Below are 13279 nucleotides of genomic sequence, written 5' to 3' on the forward strand. Positions count from 1 at the left end.
CAGGAGTCAGTGGTAGGGCCACTGCTATTTTTAATATACATATATATAAGTAACAAGCTGGTTAAGTTTGCAGATGATACCAAGATAGGTGGATTAGCAGATAATTTGGATTCTGTTATATAATTACAGAAGGACTTGAATAGCATACAGGCTTGGGCAGATTTGTGGCAGATGAAATATAATGTCAGTAAATTTAAAGTATTACACATAGGAAGTAAAAGTGTTAGGTTTGAATACACAATGGGCAGTTGGAAAATCGATAGTACACCTTATGAGAAGGATTTAGGAGTCATAGTGGACTCTAAGCTATCGACTTCCCAACAGTGTTCAGAAGCCATTAAGAAGGCTAACAGAATGTCAGGTTATATAGCGCCTTGATGTATGTAGTACAAGTCCAAGGAGGTTATGCTCGACCTTTATAATGCACTGGTGAGGCCTCATCTTGAGTACTGTGTGCAGTCTTGGTCTCCAGGTTACAAAAAGGACATAGCAGCACTAGAAAAGGTCCAGAGAAGAGCGACTAGGCTGATTCCAGGGCTACAGGGGTTGAATTATGAGGAAAGATTAGAAGAGCTGAGCCTATACAGTTTAAGCAAAAGAAGATTAAGAGGTGACATGATTTAAGTGTTTAAAATTACGAAGGGAATCAGTACAGTGGACCGAGACTGTTATTTTAAAATGAGTTCATCAAGAACATGGGGACACAGTTGGAAACTTGTTAAGGGTAAATTTTGCACAAACATTAGGAAGTTTTCTTTACACAAAGAACGATAGACACTTGGAACAAGCTACCAAGTAGTGTGGTAGACAGTAAGACGTTAGGGACTTTCAAAACTCGACTTGATGTTTTTTTGGAAGAAATAAGTGGACAGGACTGGCGAGCTTTGTTGGGCTGAATGGCCTGTTCTTGTCTAGAGTGTTCTAATGTTCTAGTAGACGTCACATAGTATATGTGTACCAAATGTCAGGTCTATAGGTCAAACAGTTTACAAGCTACAGGTGATTTAAAATCCTGGACAGACAAACAAACAGCCACGGTAACGTATTATATATAAAGAATTTGTTATTGCACTGCCCTTGTAGCTGTGTGATTACAGCTAGCATGTCTCATGTATCTTGTCGTAGCCTCATACAGCCCTGTGTTTCCTGTAGCATGCTATTCTGCCTGCCGTCCTGACAAGTCCCCCATTACAAAACTTTATTACTCCTCTGTAGTGTGGTAGGTTTCAAAGGTATTCCTATTGTCTGGTTCTAACATAAAAAGGAAATAACAGTTTGGAAATAACCAAAAGCAAAATCCTAAGATTAGTAAGTTTTTAAAGAAAATAATTTATAATATTTAGATAACTAATGTCCAAGAAAACTCAAAGAAGTTAATGAACTGAAGGTAATGAATATACATTGTGACCTGCAGGGAGCGCTTGTAAGCAACTCCCAATACAGAATGATGCTGAGACGCAAAAAAAAAAAAAAAAAAAGGACTTTATCGACAGAAATTGGCCGTTCCAGGGAGGATATAACAGATAATATGTATAAGCAACAAAGAAACAAACTATTCCACTCTTGGTCCCAACTAAACACAAAGTTACTTTCCTACCTTTATGTCTCACTCCAGGCCACTGGTCCTCCTTGCCAGGTGAGCAGTTGTCTGCTCTTCTCTCCCAACTCCATAATCACCTGGCTGAGAAGTTGGAGCTCCTATTAAAGAGGGGGCCATGAAGACTTCCAGAGCACTGGCCATGAAGCACTTCTGGGTTAAAAAGTCCAGGCACCCTTAACAGTGCTGATTCGGACTGGTCCAGAGGACTAAGCCTTGACCAGATGACCTCCTACAACAGCCTTCAATGCCCTGTGTGGCATGGGGTCTACTCCACCCCTTGAATGACTGTTTGACATCCTGTCTGGACACTGGTCAGGCTCCTTGGCATTCTGGCCACGCTGTAATCTCATTCCAGTCCCTAGAGGAACAAAAATTTGTAGTGCGGCTCACCTCCCTGCTGTCTTTCAGAACATACTGTGTATTTTGTCAGAAATTATAAATAGTAGAGATATTCTTAAATGCCAGGAATCACCACCTTACCTTTTTTATACAATGAATGAAATTCATGAATCAGAGTTTATTACTTTAAGGGTAAACATTTTTTGGAAAAACAAAAATTCATGCATTTCACTTTAGATTTCTTTGAACTTCAGAAGAGTTGATCCCTGAGTACCTTCAATGTGAATGCTCAAAAGCACTATAAGGCACAGACAGGACTACAATATCTATCTATCTATCTACAATAAAGTGCAGCGTTTATATATGCAGTACACATTATCTTATCACCTTTCTCTCTGCACACATACCTGAAGATCACCGATTTCTTATACTCTACTCTAACTTCAATATTTCATTTAAGGCATGACATAAATCACAGAGAAGCAGTAGCTATGTCCAGCAATCCCATTTTCTGTTACTTGTAGCTGTTTAATGGACTAAACATACAATACATATGGTGCTCCAACTCCCTGAGTTCTCCTTTAACCCTGGCCTAGCCGTTCATCTGCAGGCGATCACTGCTGACCTCATCCTGGTTAGAAAAACCCTAGCTGGTCCTGTCCCTTGCCCTAACCCTAACAAGCTGCGCAGAAACACTTTTCTTTTCCAGCCATAGTCCTCTTTTGCCCCTGTTCTTCCAACTCCGAGTCTCATTAGAAGAAAAAAAAACACGAAATGAGTGAGTTGAGCAAAACACTGCCATTCGTAAGTGTAAATGGAGCACAATTACTGTTTTATTCATGAACAGTTCACTAAATAAATAACGATTTTTAAAGAGTTAATTTCGATCAATCATAGAAGCTGTTTTGTATCTTAATTTTAATGCTTACATTTGTGTTCATTTTGAAAATGATTGTTTTTTTACTTTGTTTAGACCATTTACAAGGTATAAATCTGATGAGGTCATGTCAGTTATTTTTGAGGGTTTACATTCATGATATTCATTCAAGCTTTACTTTGTTCCATAACTTTTATGTTAAGTAACTTATTGAAGCAATCTGCAAAAACACAATAATAATCATAATAATTCTTTACATTTATATAGCACTTTCTCACTACTCAAAACAGCTTTTTACATATCGAGTGGGGAGTCCCTTCAACCACCATAATATGCACCATCCATCTGGAAGATATGACAGTAGCCATTTTGTGCCAACACACTCACTACACATTAGCTGTTAGGTGGTGAGGAGATGAGAAACAGCCAATTAGAGGCAGGGGATGATTCGGGGGTGAGAATGACTAGGTCCTGATGGACAATTTAGCATGAGCATCGGGAAACACCTTACTTTTTATGAAGGATGCCCAGGGATCTTTAATGACCACAGAGAGTCAGGACCTCGATTTTACTTCTCATCTGAAGGACGGCACAATTTTTAGAGTACAGTGTCCCCGTCACTACACTGGGGCATTGGGATCCACAAAGAGACCATTGGGTAAGTGCCCCCTGCTAGCCTCACCAACACTTCTCCCAGCAGCAACCCAAGCTTTTCCTGGTTGGTTCTTCATTCAAGTACTGGCTTGGTCCAAACATGCTTAGCTTCAGGTGGATGACCTGTTCTGAAGTGCATGTGGTATGGCTGCTGCTAATCACAGTTTAAAAGCAATAAACATTTGCTGTCAAATGAAGTTCAAGCTCTCATATTAGTAGTGTTGGGGTTCAAGTAGAGTCAAAATGTAGTTAGAATGCTGACATTAGATGTGGCCTTCTGCACCTTCACATCAAACATTTCATTGAATAACAGGTCAAGCTACTGCTATACCAGCTACAAGAAAATGAATCGTACAAAGTAACAGGCAGTCACTAAAATTAAAGAAAAAAATACATCAGCTACTGGGGAAACAAATCATTTAATGTCTAATTTCCAGCTACATATGACTTATTTGTTAATAACATTTTGAAATATTTTAAAATATTCTAAAGTACATGCATGAAGTTTTTTTACAGGATATATTGAAAACTGATTTAATCTAATGAAGACATTAAAATGCATTATTTTACTTTAAATTACTGTTTAACATCATCTTAAAGAATAACTAAACTAAGATAGTATTCATTACATATATTTTATGGACATAAGCAATTAGTCAATTATAAACTTTTTTTTTTTTTTTACATTAATAATATTTTTTTTATTAAGTAAGACTTAATGTTTAAAGTGTGAGATTTGAAACAACATGGTCTTGCTTGATCCATCCTGTATTTGACTTGACACAAGATATATATGGACATCTTCAACAGAAAGTGATTAAATACTCAGGATAGGCTTGTACATCATTAAAAATCACAAAAACTTTAGGATTTTGAACATTGTCTACCACACTGTCATACAGATCAGTTGGATTAGCAGCATTTTTGGAAGGTGGGACAATGAAGGACGCATTTCCTACAGTAAACACTCCAGTAAGAACTCTACTCAGGTACATGTGTTTATTTCCTTGAAGATTTGGTACAGAGTATGTGTTATGTGCAGAGTAGCTTGCATCAACTGCAAAGTAGGTTCCTTTACCATAGACAGCCGCTAAAACAGGAAGAAAAAAAGGATATAAAATACAAACATGAAAACAGAAAAAGACTTGTTAACTTCAAACACATTAAAATGTTGTACAATTAAACAATGTACTGAACCTACTGTTTAACAATAATAGAGAAAAAAAGATATTGGGTCATTGAAAAAAGCTATTCAGCATTAGTGTGCTATATATTTGTAAATCTGATCCATGTAATAATAATTTCTTGTTTAGAATATATGAAAACTCCCAAAGTTTTTATTCTGTCCTTTACTGAGCATGCCTACAATTATAATAGTCTTTGTCATAGTTGCTGGCTAACTCAGTAACTCTGGAATTTATGAGTTATTAGCATGTGCAAAAAAGCCAGAGTTAAGTATTCTGCAGAACTCAATGAGTGACCATAGCATAAGTCACACAAATTTGGCAGCTCTGTGTTAACTATTGAGAGCCATGTTAAATATCAAGCTTCATCTCACCTTATGCTGCTGTTATAAGTTTGTTACTTGACTTGCCTGCTATCTGTACCCACCTTAGGCCAGGTGAACTCATCTGACATTTAAATATGTGCTATCTATTTTTAAATTACATATCAAGATTAACAACACATATTGTGTAAAATACTAGCTCTTCTGGCAATTACCACAGTGCTGTGGAAATCATCAGCAGACATTTGCCTTACGTTTTGTTTATTTCTAAAATGAATGTTCGTAGTTCAGGTGTACTATGAAAATATGCATTTATGCTATTCACCAGCTACTTTTGTTTTAGGCTAAAAATATTGCAAATTCAATTTATTCTCATTGTAGGTATACTAATTGCCAAAAGTGAACACCATACATCCATCCATCCTCTTCCGCTTATCCGAGGGGGCAGCAGCTTGAGCAGAGATGCCCAGACTTCCCTCTCCCCGGCCACTTCTTCTAGCTCTTCCGGGAGAATCCCAAGGCGTTCCCAGGCCAGCCGGGAGACATAGTCCCTCCAGCGTGTCCTGGGTCTTCCCTGGGGCCTCCTCCCGGTTGGACGTGCCCGGAACACCTCACCAGGGAGGCGTCCAGGAGGAAACTCATTTCAGCCGCTTGTATTCGCAATCTCGTTCTTTCGGTCACTACCCATAGCTCATGACCATAGATGAGGGTAGGAACATAGATCGACTGGTAAATTGAGAGCTTTGCCTTATGGCTCAGCTCCTTTTTCAACCACGACAGACCGATGCAGAGCCCGCATCACTGCGGACGCCGCACCGATCCGCCTGTCGATCTCACGCTCCATTCTTCCCTCACTCGTGAACAAGACCTAAAGATACTTGAACTCCTCCACTTGAGGCAGGATCTCGCTCCCAACCCTGAGAGGGCACTCCACCCTTTTCCGGGTTCAAAAGTGAACACCACTCCTTATATTTAGGAATTCTTCTGTGTGTGTGCATTTTAAATAAAGCCATTTGTTCAACAGGGCAGCATGGTGGCACAACATTTAGCTCTGCCATTCAAGACTCTCCGTCATACTGCATAAATTCAGAAAACAATATGTCAAAGAGAGACATACTGTAAAGTCAGCAAAAAATAAATACTAGTTAAATAAAGCCACTAATTTTAAATGCTTACTCAAATAAAAAAAAAAAACTGCTGCTTGATGATGCGACATTGTAGTGTTTTATTAATAAAATTGACTTTTAAAGGCATGGATGACAAACAACATTATTTCAGAAAGTTTAATAAAATAAATATATTTCATCAGTGTTCCACAAATCTTGTTCAGTATGCCATCGATGAGAATTGTTGTTTGCTGAATGCAAAGAATATGCATAAACTAAGTAGCACTTTCACTCATTCTGGTTGAGAATCAAGGTGACTAAAGTGCACAAATACTCGAGTAATTTGATGAAAGCAGTCCATCAAGCATATTGTGTAGTGTAGCATGGATTGCTGATTATTTCCAAAATGCATACAAAAAAAGTTTACTGTAACTGCTTACTTTTGTTTTCTTCAATAATTTTCTCTAAATGAATACAAATAAGCTTGCTGAGGATTTTATTAAATCCTATCAACATAATAACATTAACTTTCCCAAACCTGCTCAATCCAAATTTGGGCTGTTCTTGGCACTGAACGCAACAGAAGGTGCAGAAGAACCCAACACCCATCTTAAGGACATGGGAGAAAAAGCTCTTCATAGACAGAAAAAAACATGCAAACTCCATACAGACATCAACTAGGAATGACATTCAAACCCAGGATGCTGGATCTAGAAGGCAGCAATGGTAACCATTGTGCCACCATGCTGCCCCCATTAACATTTATCAATTAGTTAATTCTGTAAATCTATGCACCAACAAATGCTGCTAAATGTACACTGTGGAAGGAGACATTTCCATCCTAACATAAGCGTACATTTTCACAAGGATGGGTTGAACTAATTTGTAAGACAAAAAATAGTAATGCTTGTCTGTTAAAAAAAAAAAGAAAATGTTGCGGGACACCTTTTTTCTTGAACAAAATTTGCTAGATATATATACCGTAGTTTGTCTGTTTGCCAAGAATTAACAACCTTCAAATATTAGCTTCTTTCATAATAAAAAAGGGAGTGCTTGTGGTCAACTTGGTAGCACTGGTAAGTGCCGTCTTATGAGTACACTGACCAAGGTTTAGATCCTTTGCTTAATTACCCATCTGGAATTTTGAAGTTCTCCCTATGTCTATTTGCATCATCTACAAGGTGACTCTAAATTGGTCCTGTCTTGGGTGCGTGTGAGTGGGCTTTGTGACGGACTGAGGCCCTATTTAAGGATGATTCTGCCTTGGATGCACCAATGATGCTGGAATACACTTTGCTGCCCTCACAACTCTAAACTGAATTAAGAGTATTTGAGGTTATTGTTTTATATCTTTGTTTTACAAGAACCATGTGAAATGACAAAGGCTTTTAGAGTAAAATATTTTCTCATGTCCCAGATACAGTAGTAGAATGCAAAAATACTTCCTTACCATTCTTTCCTGCATAGCTGCGATTAAATCCATGGTTATTAATATGATCAACAGATCCCTCAGCCAGTCCATGAAACAGCTGTCTTTCATTATTGGTGTTTTGGTTCTTCAATTTCAGAGACTCCTTCCTTATTTCATAGCTCTTCCAAAGATGTAGATTCTGAATTCTTTCAATCTAAAAAAACACACATAAGCATATAAATATTTTCATCCATGATCTTGAGCTGGGTAAGTGAACGTGAAAATTAATCAATGGTAGCATGTTCTTAAGGAACTAAAATTAATAGGTAACAATAAAAAACAAACTAAAATGACAAAGCAATGACATCATTGTAATAACGATAGATAATATTACCAATCATGCTAAAAACAGCAGCAAATATACAAAACCCATGATAAAAAGAATCTTCTATTTCCAAAATCTAGATTATAAGAACTACCAACACAAAACGATAGTACAGTTAATGGTGTGGGCACTTATTGCTGATGCATCCATGATGTCAACAAGTTTGTCTGACAGGCTGAATGCACAAAGACCAGATGGTATACATTGTATGCTTTCACATGTCCAATTTTATTTTGTACAACTATCTGGTCTCCCACTAGTGTTCCATACTAATGATAACTAACTGGGGTGACTATCACTTGTGTTATTTGCTTCTGCAATAAGCATTTGCTGCCATGTACTATCAATAACAAATAATATACTGAGTTGCACAGCCAGGCAGTTGGTTGGTGTCATATTCATATTTTAATTGGAATAATTAAGCCTAATTCAGTAGTATCCCGTTTTAAGAACAATTAAACAAAATCAAATAAGTACATATTTCCATTACTCAATCCTCCCCAAAATAAAATAATAAAACAATAACTGAACATAAACCAGTACTACACATTTCTGTTGTGCTTTATCACTTCTAATAATTAATCATTCACAAGGTAAGGGAGCTATTTAAGTCATGGAAGACATATTTTTCAATGTAGGATAGTCATCCATCCATCTATCCATTTTCCAAGCCTACTTATCCTGAGCAGGAGCCTATCCCAACAGGCAACAGATTCATGGCATGAAAAAATCCCTGGACAGGGCGGCACCTCATCACAGTGTTGGTAAAAAAAGTCACTCTTATGGCTCTATAGACTGGTAACATGTTCTATGTTGTTTAGTATATGCAAATAAGAATTTCACTGCACTCTGAAAACAATGACCCAATAAACCAATAACATAGCTGGATCCAGAGACTGAAATTCTGATCCAACTGAGCATGATGTCAATCTGTAAACTGCAGCTCTTTATCATGCTGTTTAGGCCTTTTCAGTATAAGCCTTTAGCACTCAGAAAAACCTCTTAGTAGTGCTAGCATTATAAAATAAATATAATGAATATACCATTTCAAGAATACCTGTACTGTTCATTTAAAGTTAGTTCTTAATTTAATTCTTCAATGTCCCTAATTAAAAACTAAAAAATGCCAGATATTTAAGGCATTTAAGTTAATTTTAAAATATTTACGATATAAATCTAGTGGCATTTACTTTAAGACTTCCTTTGAAATGATCAGAATTAATCAATGCAAAAGAAATATCACCTTGAGCTGTGCCTAGTAAGAGTTCAGTATTTAACAAGTTAAGACCAAAAAATTGTAGTACCTCAAAGAAATTCAATTCCTGGAAGTGTACACCTAGAAAACAGGTCAAGAACCCCTCACCTAGATATGTCATACAACATTTGATCATAAACTATGCATCAATAATACGTTGGGGTTAAGTATTTGCTTTGATTAAAAGTTTACTATTATCCAAAATCACTGTGTTTGATTACTGGTGGGTGGTACTGACCAGATGATACAACATTTTGGGTGGCCTTGGCTTAAAACGTTTGGGAACCCATGGGGATTAGAGCATATCTGAAAGCTTAAATCTTTCACTGTTGAACTTTAAATCAGGACTAGAATACATAGAGCACTAGTGATGGCACTTTGCAAGGACAGATGCTTCTAAAAGTATAGGTAATGTTCTGGTCTGATAGAGCTTTTACTAATTTAAAGAACAGAAGCAGGGTAGAGAAGAGCACTGTACGGTAGCCAAAACAAAAGATGTAAATCGAGATCAAGGACTGAAAAAGTGACTATCAGGAAGACATTTAGCACATGCAATGATTCACACTTGCATTTTCTTTTTAGCTTGAATCCACAACCAGGAAGTGCAAGACCTTTTATGGTCATAACAATGATGTCACACGTGGCACTTTGCAGTTTATCCCACCTAGCAAATGCTATTCACAAAATGCAATTGCAGAGAACATACTATAAATGGTTTTTACCATTGTCCTCACTGCTTCTATTTCAAAAACAAATGTGACCACTGGATTCACATACAGAAATTGTATTCAATGATAGGAAAGAAAGAAGTCAGGTCCTTAAAAAGAATATAGATATTTTGGCTTTCCGTGGACATCAGTGTAAATTAAGAGGAAGTGCATTTAAAACTGAAGCTAGGAAGTACTTCTTTATGCAAAGAGTTGTGGGACTCTGGAACAAACATGTAGTTGAACTAGAAACCTTGACAACGACACAGTTTAACCATTAGCTAAAAAAAACAGGCTTGATAGACTGAATTGTCGTCTATCATTTGTCAAATTTCTTATGTATATATGTTCTTTACAAATATGGCCAGAAGTAAAAAAGCTGGGTGTCATTTTAGATTTAAAGCTAAATTTCAAATAACATTAATTTTTTTAGTAAGACTGTGTTCTTTCACTTAAGAAATACTGGATGCTGAAAAAGTAATACACGCTTATGTCTTTATCTGTCTAGATTACTGCACACTATCAAGATTACCTGAAAAGGTACTACAAAAGGTATAAAAATAAGGAAATAAATCTGGGCACATCTCACCAGTCTTAGCACCGTTACACTTGCCATCTGTATTCTCTTAATTGTACTGTATAAAAGGCTCTGAACAATCTAGCACCTTTTTATATTTTGAAGTGTTTGTCCCCTACATTTCTAATCATAATCTTAAATCCTTTATCACTGGCTTATTCAGTGCGCATGACAGTTAAACATATAAGAATTGGCGAGGCAGCATTTTGTTTCCATACACTAAAATGAGGAATAATTTACTGTTAAGAGATATACCAGTGCAGTATGGTTAAACAATAAAAAATCAAATTTGTTCTTTTCTTGATTTGTTAAGAAATTTACATGCATCACTACTATTCACTCATAGTGGTGTGAGATTGAAATTAGCTCTTATCATAAAATGCAATTTTATTTGCTGTTTTACAGACTAGTCAATAAGCACTACTTATGTGTTTCATTTAATTCTATTGCTAGGTTGTGGCACTTCACAACACTACTACTTGGCCAAAGTATGATGTAGCCACCTGTGATACTGGGAAGATAATAGGAAGAAAGATAAAGAATAAGACAATAGGAAGATAATATAGGTCAAATCACATTATAGAGAATATCAAAGTAACAAAATTTTCAGAACAACAAATATTTTTTGTTGGCCCTGACAACCGTTCATACAACATCATGTTAAACAGATTTCATTTTAAACACCACATAAATTACACATAAATTTAAGGAACAGTTTCGACCAAAAATATCCACCAAAAATTATAATACGATAAAAAAAAAAATACTTAATGCCATGCCTAGCCTACATTTTCGATGAGTCCTGGGAAACCTGCAACAGGCTGCCTCTTTCTAGTTAGACCAAAAGAAAGTGACAGTTTGTTGCAAAATTTCCATTCTTGGGCAGTCTCAGTGAGGCTAGGTGAGAGTGTAGATGCAACATCATACAAGTATAGCTGAATTCAGTACTCCACTGGGTGTCTGCATGGGTAGTTGTGTCATGTGCAGATACAGTACTGTTCAAGTGTCATAGCGCTTCTCAAAATTTTCTTTGCAATGAACAAAAAAAGTGAGAAACAGCATTAGTTTACGCTGAAAGAAAAATGATCAATCCTGGAAAATGCTTCTTCTGGAATGAAGAAAAAATATGTGAAAGCATTTGGAATCGCTGCTTCAATGCTGTCAACAATTCTGAAGTATCAAAAAAAAAAAACAGAAGTTAAAGATCGGGTGTGACACCTCAAGAAAAAAAAATTAGAGGCTCTTTACATCTAACTTCTCATTTTCATTCTGTATTCATACCTGTATTTCTATAAAAATAAATGTTACATCTAATGTCTGATTTTCAAATAAAATATTTTTGCAGTTTAAGAAGCACTTTTTTATACAATGTGATCAGTAGGGTGCACTGCAGCCTCTCAAACCTCAGACACAATAAAGCCCAAACACACTTTATGCTCAAAATAAGGGTTTTTATTGAGCCCAAACACCTTCTCCAAAAGAATAACCAACATAAAAACACAACAATCACAATTTACCTTTCTCGTTTTTAAAGTAAACCCCAGGAATTGCTTAAGGTCTCCTCTCCAGGTCACCCTTAACGGTTCTGTGTCATGTGAAAACCAGGGCAGTCCTCCCCCAGGAGGGCCCTCTGGCGGTCCCCAAAGACCCTGACAAGGTTCCGTCTCTGGACTCCATTTCCCATGCAACTCTGAGGGTGTCCTAATTGGGTTTAGCCCTGAGAAACACTGCCACCAGCCATGTGGGGGAATGACCTGCTCTTGATGAACCTGTTCTTTCTGTCCTTCCATTATGGTCTCCTGGGCATGTATAAAACCTTCTCTTATCCTGGCCAGGATGCCTATTCCAGACAGAAGAGCAGCTTCAGCAACAGACTGCTGTCACTGTCCTGCTCCACAGACAGATTGAGGAGATCGTTCCTCCCCCAAACTATGCGACTCTTTAATTCCACCCGGGGGGGGTAAACGTTAATATTTAACATTATACATAGTTATTGTCTGTTTTTTCACCTGCATTATTATCATTCTTTAATTTAATATTATTTATTGTATCAGTATGCTGCTGCTGAAGAATGTGAATTGGATTAATAAAGTTTCTATCTATCTATCTATCTATCTATCTATCTATCTATCTATCTATCTATCTCTTTCTTTGGTTCTGGTTACACACAATAAGTATTGTCAAGCTTCAGTCACAGAGTTAGTGGCACGAGAGACAGAAAGGAGAGTCCAGGTTGGGTGTTAAATGTTCTAAACACTGTGCGACAAGCACGTTCTGCAGTAAGCCTGATCCTGCAGAGGACAACCAATTACTTTGCCCTTGGTTTACAGTTTACCAGACTCAGCAGGGCAATACTGAGCTGTCCTTGTGCTGTTGCCATTAGAATCGCCAGTGACCCCTGTCACAACAGTATACAAATTTTCCTCATATTCATTATAACGAAACTTCCATTATAACAAAATATTTGTATGGTCCCATGGATTTTGTATGGTCCCATGGATTTTGTTATAATGCGATTCCACCTGTAAAATGTAGATAACAGGAAGGAAGATCCACATGAATATCCTGTTACTGGTGACACATTTATGGGCTCTATAATGCCCAGGAAAGACTGAGCGAACATTTGACCTTGGAACCCATGGAGGAATATTTTCTCCAGCATCCAGCCAATTGGAGTTTTTTTTTTCCCTCTCAGCATTTCCTCACCACAGCGTTTGTCATTATGTTGGACTTTCTTTTTAATTTCCTAATGTTTTATATATTGTAGGCTTTTAAAATATATGTAAAAAGTAAGGAAAAGTTATTTTCTACTTTCTTTCTCTAACTCTGTTTAGCTAATACTATTGTAAAACACTCCACGC

General features: G+C 37.0%; 1 protein-coding gene across 1 annotated transcript in view; it reads right to left on the reverse strand.

Moving 5' to 3' along the window:
• Window positions 1–3858: 3858 nt before the first annotated feature.
• parp14rs1 (poly(ADP-ribose) polymerase family member 14-related sequence 1) overlaps window positions 3859–13279 on the reverse strand; it is a 72992-nt gene continuing 63571 nt past the window's right edge. Inside the window, exons 16-17 of the mRNA XM_051930546.1 lie at window positions 7534–7708; window positions 3859–4560 (exon numbers count right to left, since the gene is read on the reverse strand). Of these exons, the coding sequence (XP_051786506.1) occupies window positions 4274–4560; window positions 7534–7708 (462 nt within the window). The 3' untranslated portion in view covers window positions 3859–4273. The remainder of the gene's footprint in view (window positions 4561–7533; window positions 7709–13279) is intronic.

The sequence above is a fragment of the Erpetoichthys calabaricus genome, chromosome 8 (assembly GCF_900747795.2).
Source record: "Erpetoichthys calabaricus chromosome 8, fErpCal1.3, whole genome shotgun sequence".
NCBI lineage: Eukaryota > Metazoa > Chordata > Cladistia > Polypteriformes > Polypteridae > Erpetoichthys > Erpetoichthys calabaricus.